General features: G+C 66.5%; 1 protein-coding gene across 3 annotated transcripts; it reads right to left on the minus strand.

The window, feature by feature from the left end:
• Positions 1 to 1,887: 1,887 nt before the first annotated feature.
• On the minus strand, positions 1,888 to 21,570 carry MICALL2 (MICAL like 2). Of its 3 annotated transcripts, none has more exons than XM_081791645.1 (17): positions 21,217 to 21,570; positions 14,664 to 14,712; positions 12,403 to 12,544; positions 11,340 to 11,527; positions 10,441 to 10,556; positions 9,285 to 10,061; positions 7,703 to 7,959; positions 6,584 to 6,677; positions 5,703 to 5,863; positions 5,164 to 5,337; positions 4,622 to 4,686; positions 4,422 to 4,542; positions 4,249 to 4,339; positions 4,052 to 4,125; positions 3,228 to 3,342; positions 2,453 to 2,499; positions 1,888 to 2,106 (listed from the first exon to the last, which is right to left on the minus strand). In XM_081791645.1, the coding sequence occupies exons 1-17, from the start codon at positions 21,357 to 21,359 to the stop codon at positions 2,012 to 2,014; spliced, it is 2,709 nt and encodes a 902-aa protein (XP_081647771.1). In that variant the 5' UTR covers positions 21,360 to 21,570; the 3' UTR covers positions 1,888 to 2,011. The 3 variants fall into 3 exon arrangements, with proteins under 3 accessions (XP_081647771.1, XP_081647772.1, XP_081647773.1); XM_081791646.1 differs by having other exon boundaries at positions 9,285 to 9,461; positions 21,217 to 21,569; XM_081791647.1 differs by lacking the exon at positions 9,285 to 10,061 and having other exon boundaries at positions 21,217 to 21,569.
• Positions 21,571 to 22,927: the final 1,357 nt, after the last annotated feature.

Genomic DNA, 22,927 nt, shown 5'->3' on the forward strand with positions numbered 1-22,927 from the left:
GTTGGGGCCACGAGCCTTGGACCCACAAGGCCTCAGAGGCTTTGACGATGTGTGTGCGCTGAATGTCAGGAGCCCGGGAACGGCCCGCCTTTAAGAGACCCCCCACGAAGACATCCCCCTCCCCAGGTCTACTGATGGGAACACTGGTCTTTCTGGGCCCCATGTGGGGAGAGAAAGGCCCAGACACGTATTGAGCGCCTCCTGTATGCAGACAGCGCAGCCTTGGAACCACACAGCAGACGTGGGCTTGCGTCTGGCTCATTAGCTGTGCCTTCCGGAAACTTCTAGGCGGGGGTGGGGTCTGGGCGGGTCCCCCAAGTTGGGGCGGGGCCTGGTGAAGCCAGGCCCCACCTCCACCCAGGGGTGGCCGTCCCAGGGGCTCCCCTCCTGCTCTGCCCGCTGGCTGAATGGACACTGCAGGACCTGGTAGCCCTGTGTCCCCAAGGTCACGTGCATGCGTGTCCTGCCATCACAGTGTCCACGGGGTCTGCAGGCACCGGCCCCGGCAGGGAGCACGAGGCCCGACCACCAGCAGGGCTCTGTTGCCGAGCACCAGCCTGTGCCCGGCCGGCACCCCAGGGAGCAGCCGTGGGGAGGGGCACACCCTCACCCTGCGGGGACGCCTGAGGTGCGTGTCCCCAGCTGTCTCCCCCGCCCCCCCTCCCCGGGCTGTCCTGGCTGGGGACGGCATGCCGTCCTTGGAATCCTTGCCCACCCCCGTCTCAAAGACTCCACACGCGCCCCAGCCCGCCAGGGGCTCCCTGAGCCTCGGGGGAGGGTCCCAGGCTCCAGGCCCAGGCCCCACCTAACGCTGTGTAGCTTCAGGGGGGTCGCATGGCCTCTCTGAGCCTGTTTCCTTGTCTGTAAAACACAGCTTCCTCGGGTCTCCGCTGCCCCGTCCCCGCTGGCTGGCCCTCTGCCTCCCCCTGGTGGTGAAGAGGCCACACTGCCGCCGGCCCAGGTGTCCAGAAGCACCCCCATGGCCGGGTCGGTCCTCACAGCCCGCGTGCAGCCCAGCTGTAGGTGGTCAGAGGCTCAGAGGGGGCGGGGCTCTGGTCCACGGCCACAGAGCTGAGCGTCTCTGCATCGTGTCTGTGCCAGGCAGCCACCCTCCCTGTCCCATGTCACAGCCTGACCTCAGGTCCCAAGAGTCCCCGGCTGAGACCCTCCAGCACCCCGTAAAGGCAACAGGATGCAGTGGGAGCCCCATGGGGCCCCGGCCTACTCAGCAGGGTCTCCCCGCTGTGTCCTGCCTGGGACGCATGGGGTCTCGACCCCGTCTGCCACCAGGCTGGGGAGTGTTGGTGCTGTGGCACTGCTGAGGGTCCACGAGGACCACCGCAGCGGGCTCCCACCGTGGCTGGGGACAGCACAGACACACGCCAGCTCCCCACACAAAAGGGGACACTGAGGCCTGGGTCCCCCGAGTGCGGGCAGTGCTGGGCAGGGGCTCTGGGTGAGCTGCCGGGAACCCGCGCCCCTTCAGCCTTCTCTGCCTTGGCCACGCCCTCTCTCCGCCAGAGGTGGGGAAAGGCGGTGAGCCCCACTCCCTGCTGGACACCAGGGCCTGGGGCAATGATGCTTCCAGCCCAGGGCATAGCTCACCTCCGCCCTAAAGGCCAAGGTCACAGATCTTGAGCTTTGGAGATCGTGCGTGGGGCCCGCACCTGAGTGAAGCTGGCACAGACTCGCTCTGTGCCCGGCAACTGTCCCTGGAGCCGGGCCAGGAAGCAGCTTAAATGCCCATCTCTGAGGGTCCAGGCCAGCCCAGGGAGGGTCAGCGCCTGCTCAAGGCCACAGACACGTCCACGCTGGCACAGAACTGGATGCCGGCCACGACCTCCAGGCCGCCCGGGAGCCCGTGGCGCACAGGAGAGGGAGCCAGGCCACGTGGTCAGTTTCTTTATTGAGACCGCTCAGACCCCACAGACAGGGTGGCCCAGGTCCCCACCCCCACGGTGCCGGCCCTGTCCGGGTCAAGGGCGAGGGTCCTGTGTCCCCGCCAGGCAGCTCACTCAGGGGTTTTGCTTCTGCCCTTCAGGGACCAGATCCTGGACAAGCGGAACTTGGGGTTCTTCCTCTGGTCCCCGCTGCTTCTGTGGAGGTCTGGGGGGGGGGGGGACGACACTGAGGACACTGCCCCTGCCGAGAACGCCCTTCCCTCCCACCCACCAGAGCCCTCCCCGGGCCCCCGGAGCCTGTAGGAAGCCAGCCCCTCCGCCCTCCCTCGTGGGAACCACCTACGCGCCGGCCTTTAGAGCCCCCCCCACCCCCGGCACCGGCCACGCCCCTCGCCCCGACCACAGGATCAGGAGCTGCCGGTTGGGGCTCCTCCGAGCGATAGGAAGCTTGCTCCCTTGGGGTGAGCCTTTCTGTCCTCAGGCCGCATCTGCCAGATGGGGCCTGGCACCCACCCCACGGGAGGCCCGGCTCCTACCGCTCCCACAGTTACCCAGATTCTGGATCATGTTCTGAAGCACCTCGTCCTCCTCTTGCTCTCTGAAACGGGGGCGGTGTGGCAGTGAGGGTGGCGGGCCTCTGTCGGACTCATGCCCGAGCCTTGAGCCCACCTGACACCTGCATCAGCTGCTCTCCCCGCCCCCTCGGCCGACCCTCTCTGGGTCCAGACCCTCGTCCGTGCCATGGGGACAGACGAGCCCTAGGAGGACCTGGGGGCAAGCTCATAGAGGGACGCGTCTTAAGAACCTCGGCCACTGACTCTGCGTGGCCTCGGCAGGCCCCTCATTTACACATGGGGACAGAAACGCCCCGTCGGGGTGGTCACGAAGCTGGCGGCCCAGCGCAGCACCAGGAGACACAGGTGGCTGTGTGTATTTAGTAAAAAAAAAAGTGTAAATTTCTCTCCTCTGTTGCACGGGTCACACTGCAAGTGCCCAGTAGCCACCTGTGGCTGCCACGGTGAGCCAGTCGCGGCATAGAACGTTTCCGTCCTTGCGAAACTCCGTCAGCAGGCGCTGACCCCCGAGGGTCGGGGAACACGGGGCTCGAGGGGCTTTGTCGGGGAGAACCTCTGAGTCGGGCTGCCTAGGCGGGGTCTGCCTTTGGGCTCAGCGCCCCCGCCTGCGGGACGCACACGGCGGGGTCTTGGACCTTCCTGCCGATGGGGCGGGGGGGAGGTTCCGAGCATGAGGTGGCCAGTCCAGACCTGGCACGGAGGAGCCAGGGTTCTGGCGCCCATCACCTGGGCCCCAAGACCCCGCCCTCACCTGAGCCGGTCCTCCTCCAGGACGTCCACAATGCTGCTGCGGTCATCCACCGTATTCACGTACTGGCTTAGCAGATCCTGCTCCCGCTGTCGGTCCTGGGAGGACTTCAGACTCTCTGCAGGGACAGCCTGCCTTCAGCGGCAGCCCTGCCGTCCCAACCTGCTCAGGGACACACTGTCCCCACTCCTCAGGGTCAGGCTCCTCCACTGGAGGTGGGGGGAGGGTCTTGGGAGCAACTGGACAGAGCCTGCCCTTCTGCAGTGAACTCCTGGCAGTGCTGGATGGACAGATGGATGGACGGACCAGTGAGTCGACGACGGATGGATGGATGGACAGATGAGTGGATGGATGGGTGGACGGGTGGAGGGATGAGTGGAAGAACGACCAGATCAGAGACCTGGCGCTGCTTGCCCCATCCCACGGCAAGGAAAGGCAGAGTCGGGACCGCCGGGACCCGAGCCCCTGCCCCGGGCCCTCGGCCACGCCATCCACAAAACCGACAGGCCACGCTAGTCTGGGCTGTGTGCGCCTACATATTAGCTCACTTAGTCGCTGCGGCTGAGGGAGGTGGAGGCTAGTGTCCCCACTTTGCAAGCACGGAGGGGTCGAGTGCCCCGGCCAAGGACACACAGCCAGGCGTGGGGGAGCACAGACTCGACCCCGGGCTCCAGAATGTGTGCCATAACCACAACCCATGAGCCTCCCCAAGGGGTGGCCACCCAGGCAGCCCGCTGGAGGGGCCTGGGAATGCCACGTCCGTGCCCGCGGCCAGGACTGAGCGCCACCCCTGGCGGGCCGGGCTCCCGGTGGTGGGCGGGACGCACCGGGCTTGGCCATCAGCCGACGGAGCTCCCCCTCCAGGTCCAGCTGCTGCTCTGCCAGGCGCTGGTCCTTGGCCCTGCCGAGGGGACACAGGCGTGAGGCCCGCCCCGCCTGGCCGGCCGCCCCGCGGCCTGAGCCCAGCCTGCACCCGGAGGCGGCGGCCACGTCGGGGAGGGCCCTTCGGGCAAGGACCCCTCACTTGTACATCAGCTCCGACTCCTGCCTCAGCAGCAGCTGCTTATCGTGAATGAGCTGGAACCAGTCGACCATGAGCGCGTCCTCCGAGGCATCTGGGGAGGGGGGCAGGGACGGGTCAGGCCGGGCACGCGGGAGGGGGCTGGCCCGGCCCGGGGCGGCGTGCACGTGGCTCACCCCCCTCGGCCGCACGCAGACGCTTCTCCAGCTCCACGCCCTTGAGTTCCAGGGCGTCCAGCTGCCTGGCAATGTTCTGCATCTGTCTCTGGATCTCCTCGGGCACGTAGTCAGGGTGCAGCTGGGGACAGAGGGGTGCTGAGGGGCGGTCGGAGAGGCCGGGCCGTGCACCTTACCCACCTGCACCCTGGCCCACTCACCTTGCTGGCGCTGGTCACTGCCTTGCCAGGTAGGGTGGGGGCGCCGGCCGAGCTCACGGGCCTCCCTGGAGAGGGCAAGACAAGTCTCCTTCCTGGACCTGGGGGCGCCAGGCCCAACGCGACCCAGATCCCGCCTGCCCGGGATGCCCCCGCCCCACCCAGCAGGCCGTGAGAAGTGCACCGCGCCCGACCTCGGTCCCCACCCGCCCCCGGGTCAGCAGCCGGACACCCCATCCGGCGAGCTGCCGAGAGCGAACGCCCCATCATCGCCAGGCCAGTAGGGTGCCGGGAGGAGCCGGGGCCTCTGTCCGGTGGGCGATGGCAGGGAAGTGCTGGGGGCTGGGTCCCAGGTCCCGTAGGCTCCCGGCCGCCCCTCCCGCCTGCATTGCTCAGAGCTGCAGGTGTGCCCCAGGCTGCTGCCCTCCCTCTGTCCTGGGCCCCGTGGGCTCGTCACCCTGCAAACCCCACCAGACGCTCCCTCCTCAGATGAGCCCCTTCCTCTGCATCCCAGATAGCATGGGGGCCGGTGTCTCGGGGCTGACCTGGTGCGTCCTGAGCAGGGGGCTTCTCTTTCTCCTTCTTCCAGCTCCCGGCTGCGGCTTCCTGCTCCCGGGGCTCAGGACAAAGCCAGTCTCCAGAAACGTCCAGGCTGGCAGGGACAGCCAGCTTCCTGCGGTGGGTTGGGGTCGGGGCCGGGGACAGGGAGGGGGATGCAGCTGCCCGAGGGCAGGGGACAGGGTCACGTGTCGAGCCAGCAGGTTCGTCGCCCTCCCCCCTGCCGCTTCCCCAACCCGGGGCCCCACAGGCCAACATGGGGTCAGTCCTCACAGCCCCGTGCCCACGTCCACACAGGGAGGGAGGTCTGTACCCTCGACAGCACAGGGGCAGATGAGCCCAGGGGGCTGGAGACCCGCTCAAGGTCACACAGGAAGAAGTGTGGGGGCTGGATGTGGATCCAGGGGCAGCTGAGTGTGCGGGAACAGCCACGCTTACACGTGTGCAAGCGTAAAGGCACGCATAGGCCGCCACCCCCACACCAGCTCCTCGGGCACCCCGGGGCCGGGTCCCCGCCCAGTATTACCTGAGAGGCCGGGCCCAGGGCTCGCTGCGCCCCGTGTCCTCTCAGGCCCAAGAGGGGCCGGGGGGGTGTGGACGTGCCCCGCAGAGCTCCCAGGGACCTTCCCGGGTGCCTCGCCCGCCCTAGGCTCTCCCAGGACCCGTGGCTCCTTCGACTCCGGACGCCTAGACAGAGGGCAGGGGGTCAGCCAAGGGGGGCACGGGCCGTCCCCCACACCCCCACGCTGGAGGCCAGGAAGGAGCCCACGGCACAGCTCCAAGCACACGCACCCGACCGGCTGTGAACCCCCAGAACACAGGTGCGTGTTCACACACACACGCAGCTCTGTGGGTGGAAGCACGTGCTCAGCTGATGCGCCCCGGAACCCAGACACCCGCCCTGGGGCAGGTCCCCAAGTGTGCTGCCTGCCCTTGGGCATCGTACTACGCGGGGGGGCGACCACTCTGTACGGTGACCCTGGACCGGCGCGTCCGGCCCCCGGGGTGGGCGCGTGTGACTGTCTGGCCAGGGTACCCGTGGCCTCGCTCAAGGAAGGCTGCGGCAGCCTCTCCCTTCCCCGTCCTAACCGAGCCCCTTCCCCGCTCCGGGCTCAGGCCTGGTGGGCACCCACCAGCCCATGGCTGTCATCCCCCTGCCCACCCTCCCAACCTTCCAGCTACATGAAGGGAATGCAGGCCGGTGTGACGGCCCCCACCTCGCTCGGGCTGCTGCAAACTGGCTTCTGCTACGGGAGAGAGGTCCGGGCGGCTGTGCACAGACCCCTCCCACGGGTGCCTCAGTCGGTCCATGTGCCGTCATTTACCTGCAGGCGTCTGCTGACGTGTGCCAGGCCCGGTGCTAGCCCTGGGCGACAGGCCACCGCTCAGGCCCCACCCACCCCTCACCTCTCAGCAGGGTTTTTCTTCTCCACAGGCTTCAGGCGGGCCCTCCATCCTGCCGGCCCGTCCTCCTGGCCTTCCTGGGGGCTGGCACTGGGGCCTAGGTGAGGGCAGGGACACAGGTCATGGGCGGGGGGGGGTTCCGGGTAAGGGGGGTCTGCTGGGAAAGGCTGGATCTCCCCGCCTCCACCTGCCTGCAGCCGTCCCCTCTCAGGTGGACACAGAGCAGCCCGGCTCACGGGAAGGAGTCCGGCTGGGAATCGGGCTCAGGACTTCAAGCCTGACCACCTGTGCTGTGTGTGCTCAGGGGAATCGCTCCCCTCTCTGAGCCTCAACTTCCCCTGCTTCCAAATGGGTGAGGGTGTGGCCAGGTGAGGCCCGCGGATGCCGAGTGAGCTGTGCGTCTGCCGGGCGTGTGGCTAAGCCGTGATAGCCCGTCGGCAGGCCCCCTTGGCTCAGAACGGAGTGGCTTTCATGATGGGGGCTCAGCCAAAGGAGCGAGCTCGGCAAAACCCTCTGCGCGGGGTGCTCTCTGAGCCCGGCTCACTGCGCAGCACTAAGAGACGTCCAGGCGCCCGGAAGAGAGCCACCTCTGTATTTCCGCAAAAAAGCGTGAGGAGCAGCCCAGGAAGGTGAGGCCATGAAACGAGATGCGGTCCAAGGGGGCTCCGGGCTCCAGGCGGGGCCCCGTGTCCAGGGGGCCTCGGGACCCTCAGAGCACAGGGCACCATCGTCGGAACAGGGCAGAAAGGAAAGACATACTCGGGAACCGTGGATGTAGAGCCTCGTGGGAGGCGGTGACCCCGTGGCCGGGGCAGAGCAGGAGCACGGTAGCTGCCTGCCCACCCACACCGTCACTGGGGACACGGCGCTGTCGGGCTGGGACGGCGGGGCGGGTGAGCGGTGGCCGTCTGGCCGCGCCACGCCGAGGGGCGTCTGCCACCGCTAACTTGGAGTGAGGCGGACCCGGGAGAGAGCGAGGGCCGGCGGCCGCTGTGGAGCGGCGTGAGCGACGGGGACACGGAGCGGGAGCCTGGGCGCCAGGCCAGAAGCCGGCAGATCTCCGGGGAGCGCAGTGGCAGACCCGGGCTCCCCCACCCCAGCCCGCATCGGGGGAGCTCTTACCCTTTGCCAGTGGGACCTCCGGCTTCAGCCTGGAGCCAGCACCCGCCTTGCCAGCCCCCGAGGATACAGGCGAGCTCTGGGGTGGTGGGGAAGCCTGCGAGGTGGTGCCTCTGCTTAGGGGGGCTGGTGGCTCAGTCCTCGCAGGGGGATTAAGGGCTTGGGGAGATGCCAGCGGTGACAGCTTGGCCGCTGGACTTGCTCGTGGCCCTTCCGTTCTGGTATAGGATTTCAGAGCAGGGGAGGTGACTGGGGAGGGCCTACAGGTGAGAGAGGAGGCATCAGGCACAGGTGGATCCAGGAGCCCTTCCAACCATGCCTCCCAGGCAGAAGCCCCTCAGCCTCCCCTGGCAGCTGGTTCCTAATGCCCACCCTCCTGAGGGAGATAGCCCCTCCGAGGGACAGGCCAAGGGCACCCACTTCTGACACAGCTGTATAGCGGCACCTGATTTTACCTTCCTGTTTAATTTCGGCATCGGCTGAGATTAAAATACCCCAAAACACACCCCTCGTGGGGCGTGGGATAGCCCCCCGAGGCCCCCCCTTCCATCTACCTGCCTAGAGGCACCTGGGGCTCACTGTGGGCACCCTGCCCAGAGCCGTGGACCAGCCGGGCCTGCCTAGCCCCACCCTCAGCAACACGCTCGAGGCCTCCACAGGGCTGCTTATCACTGGGCGGCCCTGCATCCCCTGGGGCACACCTGCGTGCAGGGAGCAGGGCTGCGGGCACCGAGCAGGGCCCAGGGCGGCAAGCTGGGCGCCTCCTCCAGCCAGGGCCGCTGCTCTGTGCCCTGTTCTCCCTCTGAAGCCACTTTCTCTCCCTGCTGCTCTCTGGGCCCAGGGCAGCCAGGAGGAGGGGGTCCCCCACGCAGAGCCCTCACACGGCCAAGCAGCCTTGGCCCCCAGGTGCTCGGACATCCCCCGGCCTGCAGCAGGGGGGCAGGCTCACCCTCCCTGGGCACCCCCAGCTGATCCAGAGGGGTCAGAATGCTCCCCCCAAAACAAGGGTCAGCACAAGGCGGCGGGCACAGCGGTAGCAGCCAGCCTGGCACGCGATCCCCTCACTCACTAGGCCACCGTCGTGTGGTGAGTGGCACCCCCCCCAAATTCAGATCTACTCGGAAGGCCACCTAGAGTTCAGCCTTCGGGCCTCAGGAACTGGGAGAGAACGGTTTTGTGTTGCTTTAGCCCCCAGCGTGTGGTGTGTGTCCCAGCAGCCTCGGGAAACTACCGCAGGGACCGTCTGACCCGTCAGAGGCTGCTGTGTCCGGTGTGCGACACGGGCGGGGGGGCTGAGCTCCGCCGAGGCCAGACTCGACACCGGGACCACTCACGAGCACTCACGGCCTCTGGCTCCCCATCGGGGGTCCTCAGGTGGGGCTCAGGATGTGCCAGGCGGCGGCCCCCAAGAGTGTGTCCGGCACGCCCCCCTCCCGCCGACCACCAGGCACTTTGGGTCCCATCTCATTTTCCCCATCTCCCAGCTGAGTAAACTGAGGCTGGGGCACACAGCCCCACAGTCAGTCCTACAGCCAGGCCAGGCCTGGAACCCTCCTTGGCTGCCCCCGCCCCTGCCCCCACCCACCTGCCAGGCTCCTGAGCGCCGGTGTCCCTGAGCCCCGGCAGGGTCTTCTGCAGGAAGCTCAGTGCCTGTTCCCTGCCGCCGTCCCCAGAAGGCACATCCGCGGGAGCTGGGGCCCTGCCAGCTGGGCTGGGGGCAGCTGCGGGCGTCTGGAAGAAACTCTCCCGGGCCTGCTGTGTCCTGGAGGCCGACGGGGTCCAGTCCGGGGTGTCTGCCGGGACCGGAGACACTGGGCCCAACCTGAGCTTGGTCTGGGGGGCTGCCCCTCGGGGGGTCACCCGGCCTTGCGGCGTGGCTGGGCGAGAGTCTGGGGCACTTGGGGTCGCGGCAGGGTGGGGGCCGACTGCTGCCCTGTCCTGTCCCGGCGACGACCACCCTCTCGGGGAACTGTTGGCCACGGGCACGTTGGCTTTGCCACCCGGCGGGCCCGCCGAGGACCCGGCTGGGCTCCCTGCGTGGACGTGGGAGGAGGCGGTGGCCCGAGGCTCAGTCGTAGTGGGGGCGACACCTTTGGGAGTTGAGTTGCCCACCCCAGGCTCCCAGGCCGCCGGCCTGGCCTTTGTCCCCGTGTCTCTGTGCCCATTTGCTTCTCGGGCCTTCCATGGGGCTCTGGGCGGCTTGGAGTCCGAGGCGACAGCCCTGGGCTGTCGGGGGGCCAAGCGCTGCAACGTGGGGCTTGCAGAGGTGGCTTCGGGGTGGTGGCTGGGACACACGAAGACGCCGGGCTCGGCGGTGGCCCTGTAGGCCCCCGAGTGCAGCGTGTTGGAGCACTGCTTACACCTGGTGCAGGGCAGAGGAGGACCCGTGAGCAGGCTCCGGGCCGGCGTGCACTTCTCCGTCACACACTCTGCCGGGAGCGCACGCTCATGGAGCCCGGCGTCTGCTCGTCCAGCGGACACCCCTCCTCACGCACAGCGACCGTTCTGAGCCGCAGACTCCGCGAGGATCCTGCTGGGGGCTCAGAAACCCAGGAGGCATCTGTGCCTGTCAGCACACAGGGGCTCACAAACGTGCACGTATGTACGTTCACGCACAGGTGCAGTCGCACACACGCGTGCAAACGTGCACAAATGTACACGCGCACACGCGGCCCGGCACACACGCGTGCTCACAAATGTGCGCGTGTACGCACGTGCACGTGCACGTGCACAGGCCCTACCTGAAGCAGTTCCGGTGGTAGAGCCTCCCGTCAGCCATGTGTCGTTGCACGAGGTGCACGTGTTTGCCACAGACGCCACAGGTGCTGCTGATGGAGCTGCCCGCCGAGGCCTGGCCCTTGGGGGGGGGGGGGGGCGGGGGCGGAGGGGGCAGCTGACATGTCTGAGCCCCCGGCCCAGGCCAGCGTAGGTCGCGTGCCCCAGCCCTCCCTCCCGACAGCTGCCTCATCCGCGGCAAGAAGATCCCGCTGCTTGGACCAGAGGGCTGAGGCCCCGAGGATAGCTGCCTGCCAGGCGCAGCCAGGATGGCCCATGCCCAGGCCAGCTGGACTCCCAAGTGCAAGGTCTGCAGCCCGGCCCAAGGAGAGGGGCTTTGGGGCCTGACCTCGAGGGTCTGGGGGAACAGGAGACAGATTCGGGCCCTCCTGCTGCTCCGCCCGCCCCCAGCAATCTTAAGGCTGCGGCCGCCGGCTGCTCCAGTCCCTTGGACAGCAGGGGGCGCCCAACCACAGCATGTCACTCGTCCTCCGTCCCCACCTCTGAAAGTGGGGGCACCCTAAAGCGCTGGACAGGCAGGAAGGACACACCCAGGGCTCTTTCCTGACCCACCTGGGAGGCCAGAAACGGCTTAGGAACCAGAAAGTTCTGGGTTCAAGTTTCTAGCCCTGCTCAGAGCAGACCTAGACCTTCCTGGGCCTCAGTTGACCTATCTGTACAACGGGGATCATATCCCGACCACACAGGATTGAAGGAGCTCGTGGAGTCAATCCCGGTGGGTTCCTGATAAACAGCAGCTAAGGCCGCGCCAGGGACCCAAGGGTCCCCAATCCCAGGTGCCCAGGGTGGAGAGGCCACACTCAGTCCCAAGAGCCAGAAGGAAGGCAGGGCCGGGGGTGCTTACAGTCTTCCGCAGGGGGCCCTCTGAGCTCCCATCCTTCCACTGGGTGGCGGGCTTTGTGCTGGCTGGAGACGGTGGCCGGCCCTGGGCTGGGGTGGGTGAGGGTCTGGCCAGCTGGGGCAGGGCCTTCTTCCCAGACGGTTCCTCGTCGGAGCCCGACGGGGGCCGCTTAATACCGGCCATGCCCCCAACTGGCACGAGACACAGAGGGTCAGGCTCTGAAGTCATCTGGGCCCACCCCGGCTCTGGGTGCCCTGCAGATGCCAGTGCCCAACACGGGGCCCGGAGCCGGGGGGTGTTGGGAGGGGCAGCTCCTGCTGTTCTGGGGGCCTGGGAGGGGCAGCCCCAGCAACCACAAGTGCACATTCCCAGCAGGGGCCTGGCCTCACCCGGGCCCCTCCCTCTGGCTCTGAGAGCCCTGATCTGGGTCGGGAGAAATGGGACTTTTCTGTTTCTGCACAAAGTGGAAATATCAAGGCGGGGCTGGTCCTGTGCCCAGAGTTGTTCCGGGGATTTCTAAGGCTGGATGAGGAATGTGGGGGGAGGGCAGTGGCTGAGCTTCAGGGTGCATAAAGCAGCTGGAATCAATTCCCTTGGGCCCGGCCATGACCCTGCCCGGAGGACCCACCCGGCCAGGGTTAGCTTGGTGTCTGTAAGGCCAAATGTGGGGGGTTGGGGGGGGGCAGTGAGGGCCTCTGGAGTCAGGCCCGGGAGCCCACCCTGGGGTCCGCCAAGCCGCCTGAGGCAAGATTTGTGGGCATAGGCTTCAGGGGTGCAGATGGGCAAACCGAGGCCCAGAGGGGAAGGACAGGCAGGATCTGGGTTCATGCGTTCAGTGGACAAGTGGGTGTGGGGCCGGGCACACCTGGACCCTTGCTCAACCCTTGCAGCAGCACGATGGGGGGCCGTGCTCCCCTGAGGGGAAGCATGGGGATCATGGGGGGCCCCACATGTGCGGCACCAGAGGGGTGCCAGAACAGACTGGCTTCCCGCTTCCCGCCCCCCCGCCGGGCAGTGCTGGGAGCCGGTGCTGAGCTGGCAGAGGAGGCCTCCAGCCCCGACTCACTAGGGGAGCGTCCATGGAAGTAATTGTAGTACTGTGACACGTAGGTCAGGATGCTCAGCCGGTCGGGCACCTTCAGGGCCACCATGTCCTCAGCGTCCAGCAGGGCCGGGATGCCCAACTGCTCCTCGGCCACACGGAAGGCCTTGGGTGGGAGTGGGAGTAGTCAGCACGGGTGGGCTGGGAGACATCCCCCCCTCCCTCTCAGCCAGGCCACCAAGCTCCTCCCGGAAGGAGACCAGAAACCCCGTCAGGCCCAGGAAGCTCTGGGTTCGAAGTTCAAGGTCTGCTCAGACATGACCTCCCTGAGCCTCAGTTTACCGGTCTGTACAATGGGGATCATAGTGCGACCACACAGGACTGAAGTTGCTGGGGAGTGGGTCTCAGCCTTGGCCAGCCTGGCATCTCCTGCCTGTAGACGCCCATCCCTCACCTGACAACCCTCAAGTCCCCATCTGGACCCTTCCCCTAAACTGCTGTGACGCCCTTGCAAAGTCTGAGGGTGACACCTGGGTCTTTAGGTGTACGAAACGGGGCTCCTGAGCCCTCCCAGACCTAAGCCCGCCCAGCGGTGATGTCCCTCCACACTCAGGTCAAAGACCTCCAATCTCCTTTGACTCCCCTTCAAAATACACCCCAAATCTGACTCCTCCTGCTGCCACCAGCGTCTTCTCACCACCCACCCCACTGTCAACATAGACCCTGCAGACCCCGAGCGCAGCCAGCACAGCAGCCCCCAGGGAGGAAGCCAAGTGCTTCCCTTGCCCTGCTCCGGCCACACCCCCTCTCGGTTCGGGCCACGCCCTCAGTCTTCCAGCCACACCCCCACTCTTCCCACCACACCCCCCTCTGCTGTGGCCACGCCCCCACCCTGTTCCGGCCGCACCCCCTCCTCCCGCTCCGGTCACGCCCTCACTCCGTTCCAGCCAAACACCCCACTATGTTCCGGTCACGCCCCCACTCCGTTCTGGCCACACCCCTCTGCTCTGGCCACGCCCCCACTCCGTTCTGGCCACGCCCCCTCCGTTCCAGCCACACCCCCACTCTGTTCCAGCCAGGCCCCACTCTACTGGCTTACTGGCCGCACCCTGCTCTGCTCTGGCCAAGCACCCACTATGTTCCGGCCACACCCCCACTCTGTTCTGGCCACGCCCCCACTCCGTTATGGCCACACCCCTCTGCTCTGGTCACGCCCCACACTGTTATGGACACGCCCCCTCCATTCCAGCCACACCCCACTCTGTTCCGGTCACGCCCCCATTCTGGCCGCCCCCCCCCCCCCCCCCCCGCCCCCCTTTACTCCTCCTAGCCAGGTGCCCTCCTGCCTAGAGCCCTGGCCCCTGGCAGTACCCCCACCAGGCCCGCCCCTCCTCCAAGAGTCCACAGGGCCCACTGTCACTGCAGAGGCCTGCCCTGCCCCGCTCATGAAGACCATGGCGGCATACACTTCCACTCCGTTGTCCCCACGTGTTCACTCCCGCACACGCGCGCTAGTGCCCCAGCACAACTTTCCGTCACGATGGACCAGCTCTCTTTCAAGCTGTCCAATGGGAATGTTTGAAGTGTGGACAGTGCTGCCGAGAAATTAAAGTTGTCATCTTATTTCTTCTTAATTCAGTTAAACTTAAATTGAAATCGTCCACTAGCGAGCAGGGACCGCATGGGACACGCAGCTTTGACCTGCAGGGCTCCGTCCGTCACCCCCGTCACCCCCGCTGGAAAGCCAGCTCTGGACCCGCGGCCGCAGGGCGTGCGTCTGCCTGCCCCTCTGGGCGTCAGCCCATCGAGATAATGGGGCTAATTGTGCAGCAAAGAAACTGAGGCGAGGACAGGGCAGGGCCTGGCCAGCCAGCAGAGAGCGGCCACAGGCAGTGTGCTCGAGACCCTGGCGGCCAGTCTGACAGTCCAGCTCAGGGCGGTTGGTCCCCACAGGGTGGGGAAGGGCCAAGCCAAGGGCCCCATCCTCCCAGAGCCACATCTGGACCCCGCTGAGCTACTCGCAACCCCTTCCTTCCCCGGCAGGAAAAAGGGGGCCGGGAGGGCCTGGGCATCAGACTGGAGGCTATTTCTGAGGTTGGGGTCACCCGGCTCAGGACCGGCTGCGGAACTCGGCAGCGCGCCTCCGGTCTCCATGTGCTCATCTGCCCTGGCAGCAACTACCACAGCTGCCCCCGGAGGTGCCCGAGGGTGGTCCACGGGACCTGGGTGCCGGCACAGGGCAGGCCCACCAAGCCAGCTTTGAGTCAGGAACAGGGGGCACTCACCAGTTTGTTGTTCTCATAAATGTTTTCCTTCCTGAGAGCATCAAAGTTTCTGGAAGACAAAAATATAGATGTCCAAAGCAGTTCAGAGGTGATCCTGCTGAAATAGGGAAACCGAGGCCGGGAGCGGCAGCTGGGAAGGAGTGAGGCCACACAGCAGCCACGAATGGGCTCGCTGGCCCAGCCTGGATAGTGGGACTTCCTGGAGAGGCCAAGAGCAAAGCCAACATTCAGACACTCAGGCAAGCCCTGCACCGGGGCCAGGCTGGCCCGGGACTCGGTGCCCACACCCACACGGGCACATCTCAGCCCACTGCAGCCCTGCAGGGTCGCTCAGAGCGGAAAACACAGCCAGGCCCAGCAGGGGCTCGGCCGGATGCAGGCTGACGTTTCCGGGAGGGCCGTTCAAATACCCATCTGTCTGTCCTCTCTGCCGTCTGTGGGGTATGCACTGGATTGTTCGGGAAGCCCTGTGGTGTGGGGAAGGGCTCGGGCTGAAATCTGCGTCCCGACTCAGCCAGGCTGCACCGTCGGACCCTGGGGGAGCCCTCTCCTCTCTCAGGCCACGGTGCCCATCTGAGAGGGGGACAGCAGCTTCTGACCACAGGCTGGGGGGGGGCCCGGCCGCAGCGGGTCCCAACAGAGCAGGGCCAGGGCCCCGGGCCACGTGGCAGGGACGGGACGGGGCTGCCGTTGGCCCACCTCCCTCCTAGGAGGACCCCCTGCCGGCCTCCAGCCCCACGTCCATCACCCTGGCTGGCTTTGGGGAAACCTCACCGTTTCCGTTTGGACCACCTCCCAGGTAACGTGTTCCAGATGCTAAGACCACCCCGTGAGCACAGAGGGTGCTTTTGTGCAAGGACAAGATGGCGGGCAGCTCTGTCTCCAGATAGACATGGCCAGAGGGGGTGGGCATGGCAGCCTCCTGCTTCATCATCGAGGCCACATGAGCGCTTCACCCTGGGTCTGTCCCACCAGTGTCCATGGCGCGTGGAGTGGCCCGTCTCCAGGCATCGCCCCAAGGGGTTCTTGGCAGGCCCCGGCCTCCAATCTCAGTGGCTTCCCACCCTCCCCCACCCCATCCCTTTGAAAGTTCAATCTCTTTTCCAGACCTGCCCCGGGTCACTGACCCAAACGGCCGTGTCTCAGCAAGATGCCCCTGTGGCAGGAGGGCAGGGTCACAAGCTCTGTTTTGTCTCCAAACATGCAGGAGAAGGAGGTCCCCTGCCCCCTGCATCTGCCTTGGGGAGGGGGCTGCAGTGGCTGCATCCGGCAGATGTCGTGGGGGCCCTCTGTTCCCCCGGACCCTGAGTGAGCATCTCAGCACTCCAGGTAGGTCCCGGTGCCCACAATAGTGGTGCCAGCCCCCGCTGAGCAGGTCAAGGGGGTGCGGGTCTGAAGCTGCAGAAAGAATTGCCTTCCCACTCAAGTTCAAGGGCCACCACCCTCAGGACCCTGTCCCAGCCGCTTCCCTGGGCCCTCAAGGCCTCCACAGTGGGGCTGGACCACCCTGGCCAGTCTCATGGCTTTCACACCCCTCCTGAACCAAGCTCTCTACGGAGGGTCCTGCCCTCCCAGCCTCCCAAGCTTGGCTCACGCTGTTCTGGGCGGCTGGAACACACTTTCCCTGCCTGACACACCCCACCGGGGTCCCTCCCTGCAAGCACCCTGCAGGTCCCTGAGTGGACACTTCTCTGCCTCTGGCTGGCGGCCCCATGAGCTCACATCCCCCGCAGCATGGGGTTCAGCCGGCATCGCCTTTGTCCCTGAGGCCGCCTGGCCTGGAGCTCTGGGGCCGGCGCGCTGGCAGAAATCTCTGGACTGAGCTGCCTTGCAAACCCCTTCAGAGAGAGCCAAGTAGAGACCACGCCCATCCCTCTCAGGAAGCCCGGTGTGACCAGCTTTCCGCCATGGGGGGGGGGGGGGGGGTGCGGGGAGGACTCTTGTTGAGAAGGGCTGAACCGTGCCCCCCACCCAAAATGATCTGTTGGAGTCTTCATCCCCAGAACCTCAAAATGTGACCTTCTTTGGAAGCAGGGTCTTCTTTATAGACAGAATCCAGTTAAAATGAGGTCAGGAGGGTGGGCCCTATCCAAAATGGCTGGCGTCCTTATAAAAAGGGAAATCAGGACACAGACACGCACAAAGGGGAGACAATGGCCGTCCACAGCCAAGGGGGAGAGGCCTAGAGCCTCAGGAGGAGGCTGCCCTCGGGCACCTGACTCAGCCTCCTAGGGCAGGCCTGACAGACAGACAGCCCAGCTTTGGCCAACCCTCCGGAAGGCGGCCAATCTGTGTGCAAGGCCTTGCTGGACCAGCATGCACGAGCTTCGCCCTCGCTGGCCCTTGGCGAGGCGGCTGCGGCCCAGGGCACTCCCCAAGTTAGATCATGTTTGAGTCAAACTCCTGTAATTTGAATTCAGGTTCTTTCTGGTAAAACTCCAAGGTACCTGCATACAGCTGGTGCACTATAAATGCTCTCTGATGAATGAGTTCTTCCAATGCTTGCCAAAGGAGGGGACTTTTGAGGCGTCTATTCTTTCAATGTGAGCCAGTGAACGCACCCATTGGGTCTATGTGGGCGTCGTGTAAACGCTGACCTGTCGGCCGTGTGCCAGGTGCCAGCGTGCGTCCAGCCCTGGCCTGGCCTGGCGTGGCCCAGAGAGCTGAGGCACGGGCCCTCCCCTGGCCACGTCTGACCAACACTGTTGACCTCACACTGCTGAGACAGCCAGCCTCCGGCCCCCGGGCTTTTGGGGCCCTTGGGAATGTGTACCCCCTTCCAAATTCCTGGAGAGCTGACCTCACGCTGTTTATTTCCTGGAACAAAACGCAACCACGTGGGGGGTGGGCGCTGGGCTGGGAAGGTGCCTTTTCCAGGCACCCTCAGCACATCTGGAATTAATCCCAGTGGGAAGGGGAGCGGACAGGAAGAGGGGAGACACATCTCAGAGATGCGTCTGTCTCCACAGAGATGGAGAGGGACAGAGACAAGACAGAAGCCACACGGCAGTGGGGAGGGAGACGCTGGGCACACCGACCTTGCGGTAGAGTGCACAGCCCGGGGAGACATGGGACGTGACGAGGTACCAAGGCCCCAGGGAGAAAGTCTGGGGTGGGTGCAGGGCCCAGGCCCCGCCCTCCTTGCACCTAGTGGGCAAGTGAGACACCTCAGCCTCACTGCCAGGCTGGAGCAAACCCTGACCCCCAACCTTGGCCCAGGGCAGGGCCCATCTGAGAGAGTCAGCCCTGGGGCTTCTGCGGTGGCCTGAGTGGGGCGTCACAGGGTGCCCGCAGCCCCTGCTGTGTCCATTCTGGAGAGTCTGGCCGGAAGGCGGTGGCGGGGGCCCGGGAAGCAGGCCCTCAGGCTGGGGAACAGAAGGCCTCTGTCCCCAGGAGGCTTTCTGCTGGCCAAGAGGCCGGCGTGGGAGGAGAGGCCAGCCCGGCCGCCTGGGCCCAGCCCACCCTCCGCTCCGGGCCAGGAAGAGAAACAGTGGTGTCTCCGAGCATCTGCGTGGGGGGCCTCTCCTGACTCCGGGCTGCATGTGGTTCTCAGGGAGCCCTGCCATGGCCAGGGGGAGAGCCCCCAGCCCCTGCTGTGCCCCAGCCCTGACACCTAACATCGGCCTCCCAGGCTGGAGGGACCTGGAGAAAGACCAGGTGCCCCTCCCCATGGGCCTGAGGGTCTGGGAGGCCCAGCGAGTGTGCAGCAGGAACCCCCCCCCCCCCCCGCCCCCACCGGCCTTGTTGACACACCGGCCTGGTCTGTCCGCTCCCCCTACAGATGGCCCAGGAGGAGGAGCCCACGGAAGCCCTGTGCCTGCTGCCCGGAAGGGCTCCTGCCCCTCCTCCCTGGCGGGAGCTGCCACCCCTGCCTCCTGCCTGTCCCCTGAAGCCCTCAGCCCCCTCTGGTCAGCCCAGAAGGGGCAGGAGCCCAGCCCTTACAGGTTTTCTGCCCCGAGTGGGAAGGGGGCTGTTTGTCCCGGGCAGCTCCTGCGCTCACCTGCCTGCTGGGCAGAGGTCGGCATAGCCAGGGAAACAGACCCGAGGGCAGAGCAGCGGGCTTCCTTGAGGCCGATGTGAGAGACCCCAGGGGCCCGGGCTGGTGCTGCCCGGCTAACTCCCAGTGGGGCCTCGCTGGGTGGGCCCACCTCCCAACCCATGCTCGCCTCCTGGTGTCCCCGCGGGGCCACCACAGGTCACACGTGCCTCCCGGAGCAGGGCCGCACGATCTCATGGGCGGAGGCAGAAGCACAAGCGGACTTAGCGTCAGCGTAGCACAATCGCCACCTGTCTGGCTGGGCGCCCGGCTCCTTCACAGCTGCTCCCGAGGAGGCCGCAGGGAGGAAGCAGCTTCTGTGCAGCAGGAAGGCTGGACATGAGGCGCAGGGAAGGACTTCCTGGCGGCAAAGTCAGCTGCCGCCGGAGGGTCTCCGAAGGATGGGGAGCATGGGGGTGGGGGGTCGCCCCCAGTCCGGCCCTGGAGGCGACCCTGGGAGGGCGGCACCCGGCACCTCTTCTTTACTGCTACCCCCCTGCCTGCACCCCCGGCCTCCTCCCCTCCCTCCTGCACACAGGGACCTGCAGGGCCCCCACCTTGCCAGGACACCTGCCAAACTTTTACTGTATCTGCAGAGTCCCAAGTGCAAGCCCTCAACCGTAATAGCTCTGTCTGTACCAACTCTGTGCTCCTACCCACCGCACACCTGTCGTGCCAGATACAGTTCCAGGCGCTGAGGATAAGCAGGGAACAAAAAAGACGTCCCACCCTCCTGGAACTAAAAGCCCAGTGGGGACAGATGGACATTGACCAAGGCAGCAGTAACTGAGATTACCAGACGCCCTCAATGCCGCTCCCTGAGGCAGGGGCCAAGTCCACCGTATTCAGTATGCAGTGCAGGGTACAGAGGAGAAACTCATTAACGGTTAAATGAACAGTTATAGGACGCCCGCCTGTGCCAGCGTGGTACACACCCACGTGCACGAGCCTGTGCTCATGCTCAGGCAGTGCATGCTGGGACAGGCTCAAGTGCCCCGTGCGCGCGTGCGCGCGCGCACACACACACACACATACACACATACACACATATACACATACACACACGGGCCTCCGAACCAGCACTGCTAGAAGCAGACAGAAGCTCCAGGGGCTCCGAAAAGCCCCAACTCTCCAGTTATACCTGTGATGTGGTCCCAAGGCTCCCGGCCAGCAGACGGCCGTACCTTACTTCCCTACAATTGCAGACTTGTGCGGACCTCCAGGCTGCCTGGGCTCAGTCCCCAGCCAGCCTCACCAGGGACCTGCCCGCACCCGGGGGGGGGGGGGGGGCTCGGCCTGTCCACCTCCTCTCCTGGTCCCATCCCCAGCCCACCTCCCCATCAAAGCTCAGCTTAGGGTGTTCACTGCCCAACGTCTTCTGCCTCCAGGCACATCCCTGGGCAGGGGGCACACACTGCTGCCCAAGTACCACATGGGGCGACTCCCCATGAAGCTCCACAAATGTCTTTCACAACCTTGGGCAGGAGGAGGAAATACGTGCAGGCCTCTTTCTCAAGACTAGCTTCCCGGTAGGGTGCCTGGGACTACAGGTTACAGCTGGGTGAGGGGGAGGAGCCCCAAGTGCCAGCCTTGGCTCTGCAGATGTGCTCTGAGACCTGAACAAGGGTGTCTCGTCTCTGGGCCTCAGTTTCCCTATCTGTACAGAGAGAGGCCTCACTGAGGAGCTGCCTCTGGCCCCTCGCAACCCTGAGACCTCCCTGGCAAACGCGCACGCCAAGCCACCCCTGGAACCAGCCACGACTTCTCAGAATGCTTTTAAACATTTGTTTCCAGGAGGCAGGTGGCTTTCTGAGGACAGCTCTGTCCCAGCAAGCCAGGTCCCAGCAGCCCAGCCGGAGCGTTTGCTGAGTGAATAACTGGTGGGGTGGGTCCCAGGTGGGGACAAGGTCCAGCAACAAGTGCCAGCCACCACTCCAAGACCCTCCCTGGGGAGTCGCCCTAGTCCTCTCCCCTGCCCACGTGCCTTGGTTCCGGGGGATGGGAGCTCAGCCCCCATCTCATACCCTGTCACCCTGAGGTGCCCCGGCAGGCCTGCCGGCAAGACCCGGGGAAGTCTGGGGCTTCCAGCTCTGCGTCGGCCCCTCCCCCACGGCGCCCCTGGGCTGCATTCCCAAAGGTGCCTGGACCTGCTGGGGCAGGGTCAAGGGCATAGCGCCCTTGAAGCTCCGAGTAACCCACTCCCTGATGCGGTGAGTGGTCCCTGGGGCGGCGGGGCTCTCAGGCGGCGCAGAAGGGTAGCCCCGCCGGCCCTTTCCCAGGGAGACGCGCGGGGAGGAGTGGCTGTGGCCGGAGTCCGGACGCCGGCCTGACTCACGGACTAAGTCAGCGGGGGCGGCCGGCAGGGCTGGCTCCGGCCCAGCTCCGCTTGGTGGACGGGCGAACTGAGGCCACCGGGCGGGTCATGCCCGCAGGACCCCGCTCCGCGCGCCCTCCCCCACCCGCGCTCCCCGGCGCCAGCAGCCTGGGGCTCAGCTTCCCCGCCCGAGGTGCACTCACAGGAGGTCGGGCCGGTGGCGGTGCAGGATGGCGCAGAAGGCCAGGCCGTCGCGGAACGACGTGGTCATGTTGGTGATGCTCACGTCGCGGTAGCCCTCGCACTGCTGCCGGCACCACTGCTGCAGCGCCTTGATGGCGGCCATGCGGGCAGCGCGCGCGCCCCGGCGGCCCGGGGCTCCAACCGCGCCTCCCGGAGCCGCGGACCGACGCCCGCGCCGACCGGCCGGACCGCCGACCTCGCCGCCGACCCCCGGCTCCGACCCGCCGCCCGAGCCCGGCCCCGGCCCCGGGCCCCGAGCCTGGAGACGAAGAGGAGCCGCGGCCGCGCGACCGGCGGGAGTGCAGCCCGAGCCAGCCCCCGGCAGGCCCCGCCCCACCCCGCCGGCCCCGCCCCCAGCCCCCTGCCCCCTGCCCCGGCGAGACCCCGCCCCCGAGGCCCGCCTCCAAGGGCCACGGCCCCGCCCCCTGCAGGCCCCGCCCCACCCAGTCCCGAGCGCAGACAACGGCCTCGAGCCGACCACGCCCCCTCCAGGGCCCGCCCCGCGAGGTCCCGCCCCCGCCCGGAGCCACGCCCACCCGCCTTCCCGCCCCTGTCCCGGGGTCCTGGCCTCCAGGGCTCCCGGGCGGCGTCGGACTTTCTTTTCAACCCCACACACCCCCACCCCCCGCCGCCCCCCCTCGTGGAGAAGTGCAGGACAAAGCCCCTCTACAGACGGGGAAACTGAGGCTAATAAACGGTGGGGCGGTCGGGCCAGTCTTCGGCCCTGGGCACCCCTGGCCTCCCGGGAGGACGCCCCCACCCCAGCGCGGGAGGTCCCCTCGCGTTTCTGGGCTTCCAGAGGACTTTTCCTCCTGGGTGCTCCTGCTGGCGGGGGTCCAGGCGAAGCCCGGCCTCTCGGTTTCCAGAGCGCAGCTGAGGCTGGTAAAGGGGCGCGTGCCCGCGAGGCCAGCTGGCGGGGGCGGGGCGGGGCGGGCTGTCCCCCACAAGTCTGCCCCCTGGGGCCTGTCCACCGGGCTGTTCCGGGGCTCCACGCCCCTCGGGGGTCATGCTGGCCTGATGTTTCTGACTTTCCACTGGGTACCTCCTGTGGGGGCCCCAGTCACCCGGCCACATTCTCTGTGGAGCCCTGGCTGTGGCCTCGCAGATGGACAGCCGGGAAACAGTGGGCAGCAGAAATGTGAGATGACCTCAGCCACCAGGCCCCAAGGCTTGTCCAGACATGGCCTGCGGGAAGGAAGGTGTTTCCTCCTGATTGGCCCCTGGCAGGGCTGCAGGGAGGCCGCTCTGTGCCCACTAGAAGGAGCAGAAACGGCTTCGGGGCCGAGCCAGCACGTGGCGTTCCAGCTCTTTCCTGTGGCCCAGCCCGGAGGGGTGGACACCCAGCTGCCTAACAGTGTGAGTGAGACCTGTGGGGAGGGGGTGTGCAAGCAGGTGCTAGACAGGGAGCTCCCGGCCCTGGGCTCAAGGCGGTCAGGACCCTGCCCGGCCCTGCCCCGCTGGGGCTTTCCCAGCAGTAGGACAAAGGACGATGTCCTGCTGGTTCAGCCAGAGGGGTGGCTGGTCCTGGAACCTAGAACGAACAGGGTTTTCCTGACTCCGAGGGCAGCAGTTGGGAGAACTGGAAAAACCAGCGAGGAAGGGAAGGGCGGTGGGGGCGGGGGCGGCAGGGGTCCACGGGTGCAGGAGGGGCAGACAGGCCTGAGGCCCACC

The sequence above is a fragment of the Panthera onca genome, chromosome E3, assembly GCF_046562875.1.
Source record: "Panthera onca isolate mPanOnc1 chromosome E3, mPanOnc1 haplotype 2, whole genome shotgun sequence".
Lineage (NCBI taxonomy): Eukaryota > Metazoa > Chordata > Mammalia > Carnivora > Felidae > Panthera > Panthera onca.

Bases quoted from the DNA above. Each gene is read 5' to 3' on its own strand.
- MICALL2 (XM_081791645.1), bottom strand. From the start codon at position 21,359: ATGGCCGCCATCAAGGCGCTGCAGCAGTGGTGCCGGCAGCAGTGCGAG. The intron at 4,687-5,163 runs GTCAGCCCCGAG...TGCCCTCTCCAG, and splicing joins CCCTGCTCAGGACGCACCAG to GGAGGCCCGTGAGCTCGGCC. The intron at 3,343-4,051 runs GTGCGTCCCGCC...CTGTCCCTGCAG, and splicing joins TCGGCTGATGGCCAAGCCCG to AGAGTCTGAAGTCCTCCCAG.